General features: G+C 39.1%; 1 protein-coding gene across 7 annotated transcripts; it reads right to left on the bottom strand.

Moving 5' to 3' along the window:
- Positions 1-253: 253 nt before the first annotated feature.
- SLC17A2 (solute carrier family 17 member 2) lies at positions 254-18,787 on the bottom strand. 7 transcript variants are annotated; one of them, XM_027524242.1, is made up of 12 exons: positions 18,609-18,781; positions 18,347-18,419; positions 10,287-10,501; positions 8,050-8,283; positions 7,879-7,966; positions 5,827-5,913; positions 4,507-4,625; positions 4,224-4,385; positions 3,595-3,727; positions 3,365-3,512; positions 1,943-2,033; positions 254-729 (listed from the first exon to the last, which is right to left on the bottom strand). In XM_027524242.1, exons 1-12 carry the CDS (start codon positions 18,615-18,617, stop codon positions 595-597), a joined length of 1,494 nt encoding a protein of 497 aa, XP_027380043.1. In that variant the 5' UTR covers positions 18,618-18,781; the 3' UTR covers positions 254-594. The 7 variants fall into 7 exon arrangements, with proteins under 7 accessions (XP_027380043.1, XP_027380044.1, XP_027380047.1 ...); XM_027524243.1 differs by lacking the exon at positions 18,347-18,419 and adding an exon at positions 11,765-11,875 and having other exon boundaries at positions 18,609-18,776; XM_027524246.1 differs by lacking the exon at positions 18,609-18,781 and adding an exon at positions 11,765-11,875 and having other exon boundaries at positions 18,347-18,366.
- Positions 18,788-18,959: the final 172 nt, after the last annotated feature.

Below are 18,959 nucleotides of genomic sequence, written 5' to 3'. Positions count from 1 at the left end.
GGGTTGCTAAGAGTCAGACATGACTGAGCGACTTCACTTTCACTTTTCACTTTCATGCATTGGAGCAGGAAATGGCAACCCACTCCAGTGTTCTTGCCTGGAGAATCCCAGGGACGGTGGAGCCTGGTGGGCTGCCGTCTATGGGGTCGCACAGAGTCGGACACGACTGAAGCAACTTAGCAGTAGCAGCAGCATGGATATAGTAGATATTTTCTGCACCTATAATAACCCCCATGAAGGTACTCATCAGTGATTATTTTCTCACAGATTTTTATTTTTCTAGTTCTTTCCAAAAAGGAAAATTCAAAGGCAACAAGATTGATGTTTCAGGTTTTCCCAGCAGTTGTAAACCCTGGGTGTGTGTTACAAATACTGGGAAGTAAAAACTAGTGATATCTGGGCTCTACCCCAGACCAATTCATTCAGAATCTCTGGAGTAGATCCCATTCACCTGGATGTTTTAGAGACTCCCCAGGGAAATTGAACATGCAACCAAAATTGAGAACTGCTAAGTCTGTGGCCAAGAATAACAATAAGTAAAAAAATGTTGAAAAGTTAATGCAAAGTACTACATTTAAGTTTGCAACTATATCCTCAGAGACGGGTGAGAGTCCTTTCTTTGGCCCAGTGCTGGATTTCTGCTTGTCCAAATGTGAGGTAAAAAACCAGGCCAAACATGTTGACAGCAGCAGCTAGGAAAAATACATTCCTCCAACCAGACACAGAATCCTGGAGGCAAAAAAAAAACAAAAAACAAAAAACAAAAAACACCACCAAAAATCAGAATTATCAGCCTCAGAGTTGTTTCTCCATCAGTTCTAGAAAGCCTCCATTTTGTATATTGCAACACTGATCATAAGAATCTAGGGAATGATATGCAATAACCACTTAACACCTTGAATTCTCAAAGGAAGTTTGGTGAAACTGTTGGAAACAAGAGGATGCTAAAAAGCACACTGGGTTCTGACTTGGAATAATTTTTCTTCAAGCCCCCCCCAAATCAACCTATACTAATATTTTTCTAGAAATCTGGATCTAGAGTCTTGAAAATATTGTATTACTCATTTAAATTATGTCTAAAATAACAGCTTGGAGATCATCACTCTTCTGTTTTTGGCTGTTGACATCAACTGCAATAACCCCCTGAATGGACACCTCAATATGATGTGAGTCATATTTGGTCTGACTGTATGAGTCTCCTCTTGAAACCCTTGTAAGTCATAGTTTATTTCTGACATTATAGTCACAGTGGATTCCTAGCAATTTGGTAAAAAAGTAACCTGAAAATAGGTCACCTAGAGATGTATTAAAACGATTTTTTTGTTTTTGTTTTTGGTAAGTTGACTCATGCCTATCCTGCCATCCCAGCCTGGTTCTGCCTTTCCATCTTCCCTACCAGCCCACACTTGGTACTGAGCAAGCCTCATGGGCCATCCTCCCTGCTTTGTCTCACAGCCATTTGTTTAACCCATGATTTAAACTCTCTTTAAGTTGGTCTTGGGACCCTTTGTGTTTCCGTTTCATAATTTTTTTAGAAATTGGGATTAACATGAACAGACTTTTCGTAACTTTCCCCTTTTGCTCCTGTGACTTCATCTATTATCCTTGACATGTATCATTCATTCTAGTCATAAGAGCTGTTTCATTCTTTTTTTCCTCTAGGAAGTCACATGTGTTATTTTCTCTGCCCGAACTGCTCATTTTTATCAATCTAACAGCTATTCATTTTTTTTAGAAATTCAGCTTATACTTCTCTTTCCCTGGGAAATCTGACTTACCAGTGTCTGACTTAGAGTCCCCTACAAACAGAACAATTGTGCTGATATTGATGTTGATTTTCCCCATCAGATCACATAGTCCTTGAGAACAGGGGCCCAGTTGTGAATCCCCAGTGCCTAAAACGATACCTGCCACTTGCAGATGTTCAATAAACTGGCCCAACCTGACTGATAAGGAATCCGGTGGCAGTGGAAGAGATGATTCCTGCAATGAGCCCAAATCCCCTTGAGATTCCCATGAGGAAACTTGCATATCTGTGGAGAGATGATTTTATAGATGATTTTATATAGAAAGCTGCCTACATCTTTTCAGTAACTCAACACTAATGCCGTTCAGCTCTAATAGCAAAGTCATTTAGACTACTGCAAATTTTTTGTTCACTTCAACACAGCTCAGGCAATATCAGTTTGCAAATCCTGAAGTCACTTATCTATCAACTCAACATCTGACTCTTTGGGACCCCATGGACTGTAGCCCACCTGGCTCCTCTGTCCATGGGATTTCCCAGGCAAGAATACTACAGTGGGTTGCCATTTCCTACTCCAGGGGATCTTCCCAACCCAGCGATTGAACCCGAGTCTCCTGTGTCTCCTGCATTGGCATGCGAATTCTTCACCACTGCACCATCTGGGAAGCCACAGCACCAGCTCAACAGCTAGGAAGCAGTTCTGTCTCCTGGAAGCCCAGGTTCCCACCCCAGTATCTTAGTATAGCAGGCAGTTAGAGCAGGGGACAAGACAACAGACTCTGGAGAGATGGCTTGGGTCCAAATCCTGACTGCCTTTGCATGACCTCAGGCATGTCACTTAACTTTCTTGTGCCTCTATCATCTATCTCTTATAAAGTGAAGATACCAATAAGGCATGTAATTGTGCAGATCAGATGTGTTGATGTATGAGAGTGAAAGTGAAAGTCACTCAGTCGTGTCAGAGTCTTCGTAACCCCATGGACTACACAGTCCATGGAATTCTCCAGGCCAGAATACTGGAGTGGGTAGCCTTTCCCTTCTCCAGGGTATCTTCGCAACCCAGGGATCGAACACAAGTCTCCCACATTTTGGATGGATTCTTTACCAGCTGAGCCACAAGGGAAATCCAAGAATACTAGAGTGAGTAGCCTATCCCTTCTCCAGCAGATCTTCCCTCAATCCAGGAATTGAACAGGGGTCTCCTGCACTGCAGGCAGATTCTTTACCAACTGAGCTATCAGGGGGGGTTGATGTGTAAGAAGTCCTTTAAATAGGGTTTGGCTCATGGCAAGCATATATATATATCTATGGTAGCTAATATCATCAGCACTATGGAAGCTTTTCCAAAACACATATGCATGGGTCCTTTCCTAGAACACACAGTCCAGTCTCAAGTAGGGAATCTAGGGAAGTTTTTCACCTAAATGTTATCAGCCAAGATTGGGCACCATTGCTCTAAAAATGCCTTAAGTCATGGCCACATACTGACATATCTGGCTATTTGTTAGTACTCTGCCATCAATTTGTGCATGTCAAAAACAAGAAGGGGTTACAAAAAGACTGAGTCTAAACCTCCAGAAAGGCCTGGGGAAGGGGACAAACAGGTAATGATCTTACCGGGGGGCAACATCTAAGGTGTTGATGATGAATCCAGAGTCACACAGGTTACTGGTCCCAGGAATAAGTATCAGCAAAATAATGGTTGTTGTGTAACTGGAAGCCACAAAAGGGAGGGCCACAGCACATAGTGATGGAAGGAGGAGCCCTGGGCAATGGGGACACACTGTCAGGAACCTCTGACCATGTGTGGAAAAGGGATTTGTTAAGTGAGTTTTGCCTAGACTTACCTAAGGATGAAAAGAGTTTTCGGACAGTGATTAATCTAAGAAGATTCCTGGACAGGAGGAAATCTGCCAACTGACCTCCAAGAATTGTACAACTCGCAGCAGCAATAAAAGGCAGGGAGGACAGAACCCCACTCTGAAGGAGGGAAATGTATAGAGTGAGTAGTTATAAGGGTACATATGGCACCAGATTTTATTAGTGACACAGACCAACCATTAGCCCACCCTCCTGATACTCTGAGTTGTTTTAAAGAAATTGGCATCATTTTCTATAAGAAGAACACTGTCTCAGGTAAGACGGCCAGCACTTGCATTATACTGGTCTCCAGAGAGAGCACAATTCATTTCTAAAGGAAATTGAAGCATCAGCTAGCATGGCAACGTTTCATAGTGGTTAAAAACACAGATACTGCAGTAGCTCAATCACTGAGTAATTGTGTAATCCAGGGAAGTCTTCTCCCTCTACGTGTCCTCATTTATACACCTATGCAATGGGAATCATTACAAAACCTCTCAATCATTGTGAGGGTTAAAAGAGTGATTATATGCAAAGCCAAAATGTAGTAGGTGGCAGAGAACTATTTCTCCTCTTAGCATTAATATGTTCATAAAAGTACAGGAAGCATACTCACGTCTCTGATGTTGACATGGAGCACAGAACTGATATACGTTGGTAGGTATGTTATGATTATGGTGCATAACCAGAAATGGCTGAAAAACCCCATGAAAATGGCCCAAAGTGGTAGGCATCTCACCATAGACTTTATGGGGACAGATCGTCTAGGAGAACTGGACTGAAAGGAAACATCTTATCAACATGGGTATTAGGACAGGTCAGAGGGTGCCTCTCCTGAGAGCCCCACACCCTACCCTGGAGGTAGGTGTGTGGTCCACAAGTGAAGGGTTGCACGGTACCTGTTGAGCCAGTGAAGACACGATGTGTTCCTTTTCCCTGATGCTTATGCATGGGTGATGCAAGGGGTCATCGTAAATCACTGTGAACCACAGGAGACAGCAGACACAGCCAATGCTACCTGGGAAGCCAGGACCCAGTTAGTTTTCAGGTAGATTTGTGAGCTGGGGGAAGAGAGTTTCCTCTGAAGCAGCATATCTCCCCCCAAAACACACTTGTTAATTCATGGTTATTTCACCATAAGGACCTAAATTTTACCATTTTCCATTTCAACCTATCTACAAATCTCCTTTTGACTAAATGTAGAATGTCATTTCACAATGTCAGAGCCCTCTGGAGAAAGCAGGAGCATGACATACCTTTGCATAGCTGATTAATTACTCTTCAGACTCCAATGGATGCATAAAATTGGTGTGGCAAGGAAAAATTTCCAACACATTTGCAAAAGATAGTGTTATCATATTCAAATGATATATCCATTATGGATTTTCAGAAAAATATTTCTTAACAGTACCTGATTAACATGTGTGGACCAAAATTGACTTGGGAGTAGCATCATTAATGACAAAGTCATACTAGCTAGAACCATATTGAATGATACCAATTAGTTAAAACAAAAAGATAGAAACTTGTCTCATTTCTGAGATTTGTCACTTGAAAAGATTCTATTTTAAAGACTCTGTGGATTAATGTTCTTTAAATTCCCTCTAATTACTGGATTTATCCATTATTTTATTTGTAAAGCTATAGGTTAGGCATTGTGATAGTACCAAAGTGATGAAAAAATTATGGAATAGATTTCTTGCCTCAATCATCTCACAGACTAGTGGAGAGGAAAAAGGGGACATAAATAATTACATGCCAACACAGCCTAGAAAAGAAATTATCAGTAACCATCACAGAGGACAGAAAGGCTTAATCTGATGGGATAAGACTTGGAAATCCCCATATGGAAGGGGACATTTAATTCGAACTTTGCAAGAGAATAGGTAGAGAATATTCTCTATTCTGGTAGAGAATAGGTTAAGGGTACCTTGGCAGAAATAATTATAGGAAAATATGAAGACAAATTGAAAATGTGCTTTACCAGCTTTGACATCTTAACCACATGTGGCAATTAAATGTGGCATTTCAGATGTGGTGGCAGAGATTCTAAGAAGCCTGAGGTGAGTGTGTAAGGTTGCACTCTTGATTTCTCAGAAGTCAGCACCATAAAGATGCATTTTCTCTCAAATGGGATGAATATGGGTCATGGGTGATGTAAGCATGAGAACAAATGCCTGGGAAGTGGAAATGTTAGGATTTAAGAGAAAGTGACTCACCAAAAATGTAGAAGATAAAAGGCCAGCCCAAGGCCTGGGAGATTAGTCCCCCCACACAGAGAATGATGAAGGACCCAAATGCTGCCCCTGAAGAGAAGAGGAATTAAAAAAAAAAAAAATGAGGAAAATAGCAATGGTTGAATGACTTCCCTAGATGTTATCCCAACACTGATGTGGCAAATTTAGAATTACTGGGTAATGAGAGACTTTATTCCAGCTCACAGATCTCCCCCAGTAAAGTCATGGAAAATAATTAGAATTAATAAATTATAGTGATATGCCACCTGACGCTTCAATGGCTCCTTTAACACCAACATGACCAAATCCAAATCCCATTTGTCATAGAAACTCTCTGTAAACATAGCCCACAATATTTCTTTATAATTAGAGTTACATTCTGGCAGGGGCAATGTGAGATTGGCAACAGAAAAGGAAAGTCTTACAAAAACTAATAAGATGAAGTCCTTAACCTTAAGGAGATTTCAGCCCAGTGAATATGAACAAAATTCACTATTAAAGTATAATACACTGTAGACCTTTGAGACTGAACATATTTTTCAGAGACTCACAATAAGAAATGTATTTTGCATGGCAACACAGCATATACACAAATACAAACACACACACTTCAAACAGAAGTTTCATGAATCAATACCAAGCCTTATCGTGTGAAATTCACTTCAAAATTTTCTACTTTATTCTATTCATTTTTATTTTAAAACACTTGTTTTGACCTACTACATTGATTTTATAACCCCTTCAATGGGTCCCAATATGAAATTTTGGGGAAAAATGTGAAATATAAATATGATAGTAAAACTATAATTTTCTATGAAAGTATATGGAGAAATGAGACAGGAGAAAATTAAAATTGATGATAAAATCAACAAATTGTTTACACACCCTAAGGTGTAGGGTGGATGGAATTTTTGTAGAAAAAGAGAGACTTTAAGTGCACTTAGCATGTAGTGTGACCTGAGCCTTGCTTACAGAGGAATATTAAGTGGGAAGGCAGGAGGAGACCATACGGTAAAGCATCTTTCAGTTCAGTTCAGTCGCTCAGTCGTGTTCGACTCTTTGCGACTCCATGAACCACAGCACTTTATATCCGTGTTATAACATTTTTATCTGTAAGATGGAGGAATACATTGAAGACTCCCAGGCAAATTAGCAAAAATGCCCCACCTATGATTTAAGGAGATAACTTGGCTTGATGGAAAGGGAGGTTTGAAGGAAGCAAAGAGGAGAAAGACCAACTGGGAATATTCACAGTTAGAAGAGATGATAACTACACTGGAAGGAGCCAGAATACAGGAGGGTTGTTTTTGTAGTAAAAATCTGCAGGATGCAGCCACTCATTGGACCAGGGCTGAGAGGCTTTATGAGCCTCAGTTCTGTTCTTCAAGTATAAGGCAAAGAGCAAGGGTTAGTCCTTAGTATGATTACACACTCAGAAGGGCACTGCAGTGTGGTGACCCAGAGTGTGCACTCTGGGACCAAACTGCCAGGGCTTAAACCTCACTTCTACCACCTGCTGGCTATTTGCCTCTGGGCAATTTAGTTTATCTTTGCATACTTTAATTCCCTCCTGTGTAAAATGAGAGTTTAAAATAGTCATCACAGGGTTGTTGTGACTATTAGCTTAGAAGAGTAAAGAGCTCAGAAAACTGCACTCTTTAAACTTTACTTTCAAGCCTGATTTCTCTCTTTACCACTGATAGTCTTAATTCTCATTTTATATCTTTGCTAACATGGTGTTTATACAGTTTACTTGATTTTTTCCACTTACTCAAACTCTTAAAGTTCTAAACTTTTCCCTACAATGCTTTTCTGACTGCCCTCACAATGCTCACAATGGTCTTTTCTGTCTGAAGTCTTAGTGACTTTACAGCACAGGTATATTTATCTTATTTGTTGTGTGACTGTCTTACATTGTTGAATTTTTTTTTAAAGCACTTTTCTCCCTGTCCCCCAAACCAACCTAGGCATAGAAAGAAAGATGTGGTAGGGTGAAGCAGATTAGAAAGTTGTGATCCATACATTCATCCTTACCTGATCCCGCAATGCTGGTGAGCTTGCTTCGTTCAAGTGGGGGAGCCCATTTTGCCCAAATTGTAAATTGACCTGTCCATGCCATACCCTGAAATGACAATTAGTAAGACTCGATCTGCAGTAGAATTTAGGAACCTGCATCCCACACAGAATGAGAAAGTAACTGGTTACCTGAGCCATGCCCTGGACTGTCCGAATCACAATAACCAGAATCACTCCAAAGTCAGCAGTCAGTGGTGTAAAGAGGGTGAGAAGGGAGGAGATCAGCAAACCAGCACCAAGCATCTGTTTTGCTCCAAATATCCCTGCTAAATAGCCGCTTGGGATCAGAGTTAGTATTATCCCGTAGTTGATGGAGCTAAAGATGATACCCTGAGTTTCTGGACTCCATTCATATACAGAGACCTGGGGTCGGGCAGGATGGGGGGAGGGAGGAAGGAAAATTCTTTACTAAGAATTTATTTTATAAAAAAATCTAATTTATAGCCAGAGCTGCTTGTGCTCAGTTGTGTCTGACTCTTTGTAACTCCATGGACTGTAGCCTGCCAGTCTCCTTTGTCCATGGGATTTCTCAGGCAAGAGTACTGGAGCAGGTGCCATTTTCTACTCCAGGGGATCTTCCTGACCCAGGGATCAAATCTATGTCTCCTGTGCCTTCTGCATTGGCAGGCAGATTCTTTACCACTATGCCACCTGGATTCTGGCCCTCCTATATAATATTAATTTTGGTTTTTCTCCATTTTTTACTAAACTTAAATATTCCAACTTTTCCAAACAACCCATTATATTCCTAAGTTGATTCTCTTAGATGGAGACAAAATAGAGTAAATGAAGAGGAAAAGTGATAAAGAAATGATTATATAGGTAGTTGATAGGAAGATGTAAATGAAATATAGTGAAAGATCTCCTTTTAACTATTTTGATTCTAGTAAATAATTTGGGTGACATGCTGATTCTCATTTCAAAAAAATTCAAAATACATCTTTACTGAATGCTTATCAAAATCAGCCCCTAAAATAAAATTTAAGAATCATGGTCTATCCTAGCAGAACTGACTTCCTAAAACACATATTACACATTAATAAGACCACATTTCTCTTCTGATATAACCCAATAAATAATTTTTGGTAGCCACTAGATACATGGCACCATGGTATAAATTGAAGAGCCCCAAAACATAAAATACAAAATATAAAATAACTATAAATAAAGCAAGATACATGATTCATGTCCGAATTCAAGCGTGAGGATCAACAGCAGTAAAATAGGGACTTTGAGAAGAGGGAAGAACAATTTGGGAAGGTCCCAGGAAGGAAGAAGTACTTGAACCATTCTTTGTAGAACGACTATGATTTGTATAAAGAGAAATAGGAAAACTCATCGTCACTGAAGAAATACAGCAAAAGTGGACTTGTAGCATTTGGAATGATACACAATGATTAGAAACTAACCGGGACTCTGACTTGCTCAAAGCAAAGACTGTTCCTGAGCCACTGACAGCAGATATGAGTGTGCTGAGAAGCGGGCCAGGTTCTGGAGAAGTGCAGCATTTCAAGAGAGGAGTTGGCAACTTGAAGGTATCCTGGATTCTTATGCACAGGAGTGTGAATGTGTAGAACGAATAATGGAAGAAAGATTCGAGGCAGAGAGGTCATTATAAATAAACTGGCTCCAAGGTAACAAAATCATAAAATTAGAGGATGATTTTACTGTACATTTAGAAATGTACAGTAAATGATAGTTTAAAGGGAAACATTTAAATGGGGTATAATGATTATTCTCATAGAAATATAAGAGTAACAGGTGATATTTTATTTAACTCACTGGCTAATGAGGAATTGGTAGGATGATACAACTGGTCCAAAGGAGAATTCAAGGAACCACATACTTATAAGCAGGAAGTAATGCTGAAATAGATGTTAAATATATGGCAAAACTGACTTATTCGACTGAAGGGGAAGTGGAGGAGAGTATCAATTGATTTTCCACAACACAAAATTCATTTTCAGAGCTATGGGCAAGAATCATTTTATTACTGTTAATATATAGAACTTAGAGTTGTAAAATGGCTCAAGGATAATAAAAGGTACAGAGAACTGCTAAAAATCAGGCAGAAAGATGTACTGAGACAGTGCATAGTTTTTCATTGAAGATATCCAGTAATCTGTTCCTTTCTAGAAGCATCCACAACTTTTTCCAATAGTCACACCCCCAACCTTGTAATCATAATAATCTCAGTGAAAGACTAATCACAGAGGTAAGCAATATCTCAGAGAAAAATAATTCCAGATGTTTTTAGTTTGTTATTGATAATTCGTATTCTGTACACCACAGAATCAAGATCCAAGTCCTCTTTTCAAACTGGGTTTTCCCTCTCAACAAAGAGCCTTGTTCTCTATTATACTTACTTCTGCTGTATTAAATTCCTTGATGGATCTGTTGGAGTGATTGAAGGTGAATGCAAGAGGTCTTTCTGTGGAGGTATTGAATAAACCAGGCTGCTGAGTTCTATTCACCATGGCAATGATTGCAATGCTCAGACTCACACGCTGGGTTATCATGGTGAAGTTTGAGAAGTGCATGATGAGAGCCAGTCCATAGCGTAACGAACAGAATTCAGGACCTAGAGAATAACACAAATATCTGCAGTGAGTGCCTTTTTCCACTTTTCCCACTGCTAAATCTGAGAAAACTTCAGATGATATTATGCAGTCTCACCATTTTTTCTCACTCAAATAACCATGGCTATAACCCTCCTTTGGCATGATCTTTAGTTTATTTCAAGGTAATAAATCAGAGGTCTTACAGTCAAGAAGATCCTTTTTCAGAGGATTCTTACAATCAAGTAAGGCCTTTTTCAGAGGTGTGGGTAGCACATGAAGATATAGGACAAACTAAATGAAGATATTTATGTCACAGTGTTTCAAAATAAAGTGAATGGGGAAGATAAGGAAGAGTCAGTCACAGAACCTGAGTCTCCCAGCCTCAAGTCTGGGGTCTCATCCATTTCGCATATTCATTTACCATAAAGTTTGAAAGTTTATACATAGAGAGATGCTTTGAATTAAGCAAATCATATACCCAAGGGTTCTCTTTTAAAATACCTGAGAGATAGTGCATAAATGAGCACATCCACTAACTCCTCAGTGTAATTTTCACTTGGAAATATTTTTGATGTATGTCACTAAACTCTTCCTTCACATATACTCAGCTTTAAAAAAGCTAATATGGGGAACCATTTTTACTGTTTGTAGGTGATATGCTACCAGACAAGTTGTCCTATTAGAAGAGCAACACAGTTTTAACGTCTCCACATAGTGGAACAATGGGCCAATATTGAAAGGGTTTCCATGTGAATGAAAGACTAAAATTTTTCTCTGCATACTTGGGCAACTGGGACTAAAGAGAAATAGAAAGAGAACTTGTGAAGAAACACATAAAATGTACTGGAAGAAAGCATTTTTAATGGCCAAATAGGCTCAGGGATAGGATGGGTTGCCTGCAAAAGAATTATTTCCCTATTAATGGAAGTTTCCACACTCAGAGGAAATAACTCCTGGGCAAGTATGTTATAGCAGGAATTCATACATGGGTGAGTGGGTTTGTTTAAAATGACCTTTCCAGGATTCATTTCATTCCTTATGTCCAAGGATTTATTGATCATTTGACCTAATTTCTCATAGATAACTCAGTGCTCCCTAAGGAAAAAGCAGTAAGTAACAGGATGAGAGGCTGGAGCTGGTCCAATATTACACTGAGACAGTCTTCACAGTGAGGAGGCTTGATGGAAAAAGGAGGAGAAAGGAGAGCAAGGTTGTATAAAGAGCACTGGAAATAAGCTTCTACTCTTCCATAAGTAGGCTGAGAATGAGAGATGTGGCTTTACTTTTCCTGGTGGAAGGCTTCTCATCCATTTGGCTCCTCTGGGAAATGGTACCACACTTTGTGGTGGAGATTCCCTCTGCCCTGAATCTCTTTTACCACGACAGGCTTTTATCTATGGGGAAGAACAACAATCCAAAACAAGACACACAAACAATTTTTTCATGTTAATGCTGTCTTTTCCCAGCATCAATGAAAATTGTGATCCAACACAGCTGTATGATTTACATTTTGCAGTACACTTCCTTATTGTCATGCTTACAGAGGACTTGATTTTTATAAGAAAATCTGACTGTGAGTTCCAGCTAAATGATTTAGAACTAGTCATTTAAATTATCTAACTAGCCATTTCCTGTCCAATAAAAATAAGTCTGATTTCTGAGTGGTGCTGCAAGAATTGAATGAGAAAATTGCAAACCACAGAGAACCATGCAAAGGTAAGAAGTATTATGGCTTGAGGCAGGTCAGAAGACATGAAAGCAAATTTAAGCTAAGAGCTGGAGGAGGAAACTTCCAACTGACCATGTTTCTGTTCTTTCTGTAAAAACAGAACAACATTCACTCAATGGTGTCTTCTTTGAACATGAAGAATGACATTGTGTAACAGATATACATTACTGTAATATGTAACACCTTAAAATGCTTATTCTTGTCTTTGGTAACATAGTTGGGACACTTTGCTGGGCTGAAAAGTTCTTCAAATCACCTGTAAAATCATATTGAATGAGGGCTTTCTACTACAATTACAAATAAATTCAGCTATTTGAGAGTCAAAGAGAATTCATGACTTCAAATTGGACACATTTAATTTGATATTTATACACTGATCTTCAGGGGATTCATACATTTATTTCTTTTCCATACAATCCTTATTCTAGGAACTTTATCAGTTTTGCAGCCTTTCCTAAACTGAAGCATCCATGACCTCACAAACACATGTATCATACTTACATTGCATCATTCAAAACTTTGCATTCTTTGTGAACATTCATAATCTATGCCCATAGGATGAAAAATGATAATAAAAGAGACAGATGAATAATTTTGTCCAAAAACATTATTTGTAGTATTAGTTATTACAGCATAATATTGGAGACAAATTAACCTAACTGTAAGAGTTTAACGAATCAACTTTAATAGATTCTTGCCCTGGACTTTACTTAAAAATATCTTTGAACATATTGCATAACATTAAGGAAATGCCTGTACTCTAGTGTACAAAGCAGGCAGTATGCCTATGTTGATACATGCGCACCCAAAGAGAGAGAAACAGATTTACACACGTGACAGCAATGGCCTTTTCAGGGTTACAGAACACACCATGGTCACGTTATGATTTTCCGTATTTACCAAGTGGTTTTTCAAACAGTTCAGTTGTGTCTGACTCTTTGCGACCCCATGGACTTCAGCACACCAGGCCTCCCTGTCCATCACCAACTCCTGGAGCTTGCTCAAACTCATGTCCATTGAGTTGGTGAGGCCATTCAACCATCTCATCCTCTGTTGTCCCCTTCTCCTCCTGCCTTCAATCTTTCCCAGCATTAGGGTCTTTTCCAAGGAGTCAGTTCTTTGAATCAGGTGGCCAAAGTATTGGAGTTTCAGCCTCAGCATCAGTCCTTCCAATGAATATTCAGGACTGATTTTCTTTAGAATGAACTTGTTGGATCTCCTTGCAGTCCAAGGGACTCTCAAGAGTCTTCTCCAACATAACAGTTCAAAAGCAGCAATTCTTCAGCACTTAGCTTTCTCTATAGTGCAACTCTCACATCCATACATGACTACTAGAAAAACCATAGCTCTGACTAGCTGGACATTTGTTGGCCAAGTAATGTCTCTGCTTTTTGATATGCTGTCTAGGTTGGTCATAGCCTTTCTTTCAAGGAGCAAGCATCTTTTAATTTCATGGCTGCAGTCACCATCTGCAGTGATTTTGAGCCACAAAAAATAAAGTCTGTCACTGTTTTCACTGTTTCCCCATCTATTTGCCATGAAGTGATGAGATGAAGTGATGCCATGATCTTATTTTTTTGAATGTTGAGTTTAAAGCCAGCTTTTTCACTCTCCTCTTTCACTTTCATCAAGAGGCTCTTTAATTCCTCTTTGTTTTCTGCCATAAGGGTGGTGTCATCTGCATATCTGAGGTTACTGATATTTCTTCTGGCAATCTTAATTCCAGCTTGCGCTTCACCCAGCCCAGCATTTCGCACGGTGTACTCTGCATAAAAGTTAAATAAACAGGGTGACAGTATACAGCCTTGACGTACTCCTTTCCCAATTCGGAACCAGTCCATTGCTCCATATCTGGTTCTAACTGTTGCTTCCTGACCTGCATACAGATTTCTCAGGAGGCAGGTAAAGTGGTGTGGTATTCCCATCTCTTTAAGAATGTTCCAGTTTATTGTGATCCACATAGTCAAGGACTTTGGTGTAGTCAATAAAGCAGAAGTAGATGTTTTAATGGAACTCTCTTGCTTTTTCAATGATCCAATGGATGTTGGCAATTTGATCTCTGGTTCCTCTGCCTTTTCTAAAACCAGCTTGAACATCTGGAAGTTCACAGTTCACGTATTGTTGAAGCCTGGCTTGGAGAATTTTGAGCATTACTTTACTAGCGTGTGAGATAAGTACAATTGTGCGGTAGTTTGAGGATTCTTTGGCATTGCCTTTCTCTGGGATTGGAATGAAAACTGACCTTTTCCAGTCCTGTGGTCACTGCTGAGTTTTCCAAATTTGCTGGCATATTGAGTGCAGCACTTTCACAACATCATCTTTTAGGACTTGAAAGAGCTCAACTGGGCTTCCATCACCTCCACTAGCTTTGTTTGTAGTGATGCTTCCTAAGGCTACTTGACTTCACATTCCAGGATGTCTGGCTCTAGGTGAGTGATCACACAATTATGGTTATCTGGATCATGAAGATCTTTTTTGTATAGTTCTTCTGTGTATTCTTGTCACCTCTTCTTAATATCTTCTGCTCTGTTAGGCCTGTACTGTTTCTGTCCTTTATTGTGCCCATCTTTGCATGAAATATTCCCTTGGTATCTCTAATTTTCTTGTAGAATCTCTAGCCTTTCCAATTCTATTGTTTTCCTCTATTTCTTTGAATTGATCACTGAGGAAGGCTTTCTTATCTCTCCTTGCTCTTCTTTGGAACTCTACATTCACATGGGTATATTTTTCCTTTTCTTCTTTGCCTTTTGCTTCTCTCCTTTTCACAGCTATTTGTAAGGCCTCCTCAGACAACCATTTTGCCTTTTTGAATTTCTTTTTCTTGGAGATGGTCTTAATCATTGCCTCCTGTACAATGTCACGAACTTCTGTCCATAGTTTTTCAGGCACTCTATCACATTTAATTCCTTGAATCTATTTGTCTTTTCCACTGTATAATTATAAGGGATTTGATTATAAACAATTAGTAGTTACTTATTTTACCCTCTGAAAAAGCTAAGGTGTCTTTGAAAGAACAATGATGAGGCTTCATACAGCATAGTCAAGATAGTTTTCTGCTTGCTAAATGTCTCTAAAGTTCTGAGAACAGGATCACTCCATTTAAGTTTTAAAATTTTCTTTTTCTATTATAAGAGACAAAATAGATGGCCAGTTGCTAACAAGAGAACATCGGCACCAGGAAATATGTTGGCTTTTGCTCTGTTTTGGAAGGCTTTCCAATCCAGTTCTACTAACATCTGGATGACATCAAGAATTCAGTTAAGGACTCAACACTCAGATCCCAACTGAAGAAACTGGAGTGGCCACCTGATTGACCTGGAGTTTGGACTATTTTCTATTTGATCTCTCTTGTTATGTAAGAGTCCAAGACTTGGCTGAAGGCAACTTTTTAACTGTATGTGCAGCTACAAATATTATACTCAAAGTTTTCTCAACCACTCCAACCAGTCTTACAAACATAGAACTCTAGAGCTGAAAGAGATTCAAATAGTCTCTAACCCAAATGTTTATTTATTTTTAATAAGAAGACTGATGTATAGAAAGTTTGAAAAATTGCTTCAAGTCACAGAGTTTACTGAGCCAGTACCAGGTTTCCTGATGCCCAGACTGCTGCTTTTTTATGCCTGCTAATACAACTTCTCTTTATGTTCACATTTTAAGCACAAGTTTAAAACGCAATAGGGTAGTTTCATTGTAAGGTATTCTAGACAGAAATTTATATAATTTTAAGTTGTTTTTAAAATTGAAATATAGTTGATTTACAATATTATAATAGTTTCATGTGTATAACATAGGGATTCAGTACTTTTGCAGATTATCCTCCATTCTAGGTTATTACAAGATAATGGCTGTAATTCCCTGTGCTCTACAGTATATCCTTCTTGCTTGTCTATGATTTTAAATTAAGTTTTAATCATTTATTCCAGAAGGAAATTTGCTGATGGAAATACTTTCAGGTTGAGCTTCGAATATTTAAAGAAATAAAGAAGACTCCTCTTTCTTGTTTTTTTGGTTAGTAAAATTACAACACAAACCTATGACTTCAGTTGTCCTTCCCTTCCATCTGCTGCCCTCCCTACCTTAGCTTTCATGGTTTCAAATGCTATTCTAAATTTTGCCTCAACAGTTAACTTCTGTTGTTAATTTCCCTGCTTCCTAGTATGAGACAAATACAGAAATCAGGCAGACATCCCAAACCATTCTAAACGAGGATCCTTCTGTGACATAGTAATGGAACCTATTTTTCTAAAATAACCACAGAAGCATATAAAAGTATGGAATCTGTGAACTGGCATAACCGATATCACTGAAAGACAGTGGAATGATTTTTTAGCCTAATCATAAACATTGTCAAGGGTGTTTCTACTTACAAGTGACATTTCTAAGAAATAGTGACTCCTACTGTTAAAAGTTGCAAATAGACATAGAAAAATTGAATTAAGTTAAAGGAAAATTCTATACTTTAAAAATAACTTCATAACACAAAACAGAGTTGTATCTGGTATAAAATTAATAATATAGACAGATGATTTAGGCATCAGCAAAAGATAAGATTTTTTTCTTCTTTTATTAGTAGTCTAGAACTCACTATTTTGTTATCATTTTGTTTCTATTGCCATTAGATTTCCCTTAACATTGAACCTGTCTTGCATCATCTCTATTAGCCGAGTCCCCTAGTTTACTCAGAGTAAATGTTACATGTAGTTGAAAGAGCAGTAACCTGCAGTTCAAAGGGTATCCAAGGACCAAGTTTTTCTCTGTCATTTAGTCTTGAGTAAACCAGAGCAGATTTTATAAGATCCCAGAATTTTCACTGTTTCATAGGAAAAATGGGGATAATGTCACTTCATTGAACTGTTGAGAATGAAAACAGAAGAATGAGACATGCCTTCTCAATGTAAAATATTATACACTGCAAAATGTTATTAACAACAGGAATAATAGCAGTCACAAGACTGGCACTTGTGCCCTCTCAGATTAATAAATACAGGTTTATAGTAAATGAAATATCCTTCTACAAAAATGTTTTTGATTGAGTGCTAAATTGGTCTTAAATGCTTCCTTTGAGAACTGGGTTCTTCTGGACTAGAATCTAGAAGGTGGAGGAGGAAGGGATATACCTTGCTACAAACATCAGAGAACATGCAAACAAGCAATTTCTCCCATATTAGTAAAACTGAGACCTCTTTTTATCACTTGTTTACCTTTCTGAAAGGTTGGCAGTTTGGGAATAAAACTATCTATTTCAGTAGATCCTTTACATCATGCTGTTAATTCATATGTGTGTAATCATGAATAAAAAAAGTGTACCAAGCACTAATAGTGGGTAATCTTAGAAGGCAGGGTTATATCAAAATTAAGGTGCAACTGGGGCCCTGCCCACAGGGAACTCAGCTCCACTTGTAAAATATGACACAGGAGTGCCTGAGCACCTTTCCTCCAAGCAATGACCACAGGCTATGCCTGTATGAGTCCATCTATGCCATGGAATTGGGAATTTTCCTGGGCAGGTTGGGAGAGGGCACTTCTGTGGGTCTTTGCCCCTCGCTTCCCATCATAGGTACCAACTGATAGGTACCAACCACAATCTCTCTGGACACCTTTCCTCAGTTGCACAATGAGGGCCACAAACCAGGTGATCTCCACAAGTATACAAGTTTTTTTGCCTCAACCTTATTCACAACTTTGTTCATATTCTCCTGTTTCTGAGAGACAATTTCAACTATATACAGAAATCTGAAAAGGCTAATGAATCACGGTTGCTGCTGCCTCTAAGTCACTTCAGTCATGTCCGACTCTATGCGACCCCATAGACGGCAGCCCACCAGGCTCTCCCATCCCTGGGATTCTCCAGGCAAGAATACTGGAGTGGGTTGCCATTTCCTTCTCAAGTGCATGAAAGTGAAAAGTGAAAATGAAGTTGCTAAGTTGTTTCGACTCCTAGCAACCCCATGGACTGCCGCCTACCAGGCTTCTCCGTCCATGGGATTTTCCAGGCAAGAGTACTAGAGTGGGTTGCCATTGTCTTCTCCATGAGTCATAGTCCCCAACCCCATACCTTGTTAGTTCTGATCCAGTATTTTATTCTGCAGCCAAAGCCTGTCTGACTCATCAAGGTGTTGCAGGAAATACTCACGAATCCTTGGAGAAGTGACCATTGTCCACAGAGTCCATTGGCACTGGTGGCCTCTCAAGTCTTGCTCTAGGGTCTTGATTGAATCAATTGCATTTTTTTAGAAAGTCTCTTCTTCGTTTTGAAACCAGGAACCATTCCCAGAGGGAGATCCTTATGCTGCTGACAATGTTTTTCCTCTGACTTCCCCTCAAACTGTTCCCTCCCTTTAACAGATCTCTGATTAGTAATTATCTTCCAACCCAAAAAGAAGAAATGCACTTACCTTCACCATTAAACCAGTTTTGTAAGCCCTAGACTATAAGGCTACCTTTAAGAAAGAAGGCATTTTCATCCCTTCTTCCTTTTCAAATAATTCCACAGTTTCACAAGGATAAATAATGTGTCACATGGCAGGCAGACTGAATCAGGTTTAGCCGTACATTGTCAGAGCAGAGAGCCTGAGGTTGGCTTTGCCGCTTAATTTTTAACTTCATTTTCAAGTTCTCACTGATAAAATGAATATCTCAAAAGATGACACCATGTTTTTCTGCTTTGAACTCTTCAGACAGCCGACAAAGTCAACAACCCTTTTTTCCTGAAAGGAAGGCAGCATGGCATGGAAGAAAGAGCACGG

The sequence above is a fragment of the Bos indicus x Bos taurus genome, chromosome 23 (genome assembly GCF_003369695.1).
Source record: "Bos indicus x Bos taurus breed Angus x Brahman F1 hybrid chromosome 23, Bos_hybrid_MaternalHap_v2.0, whole genome shotgun sequence".
NCBI classification, from domain to species: Eukaryota; Metazoa; Chordata; class Mammalia; order Artiodactyla; family Bovidae; genus Bos; species Bos indicus x Bos taurus.
The sequence above is the reverse complement of the archived record's forward strand: the minus strand, read 5'-3'. Positions and strand labels throughout refer to the sequence as shown.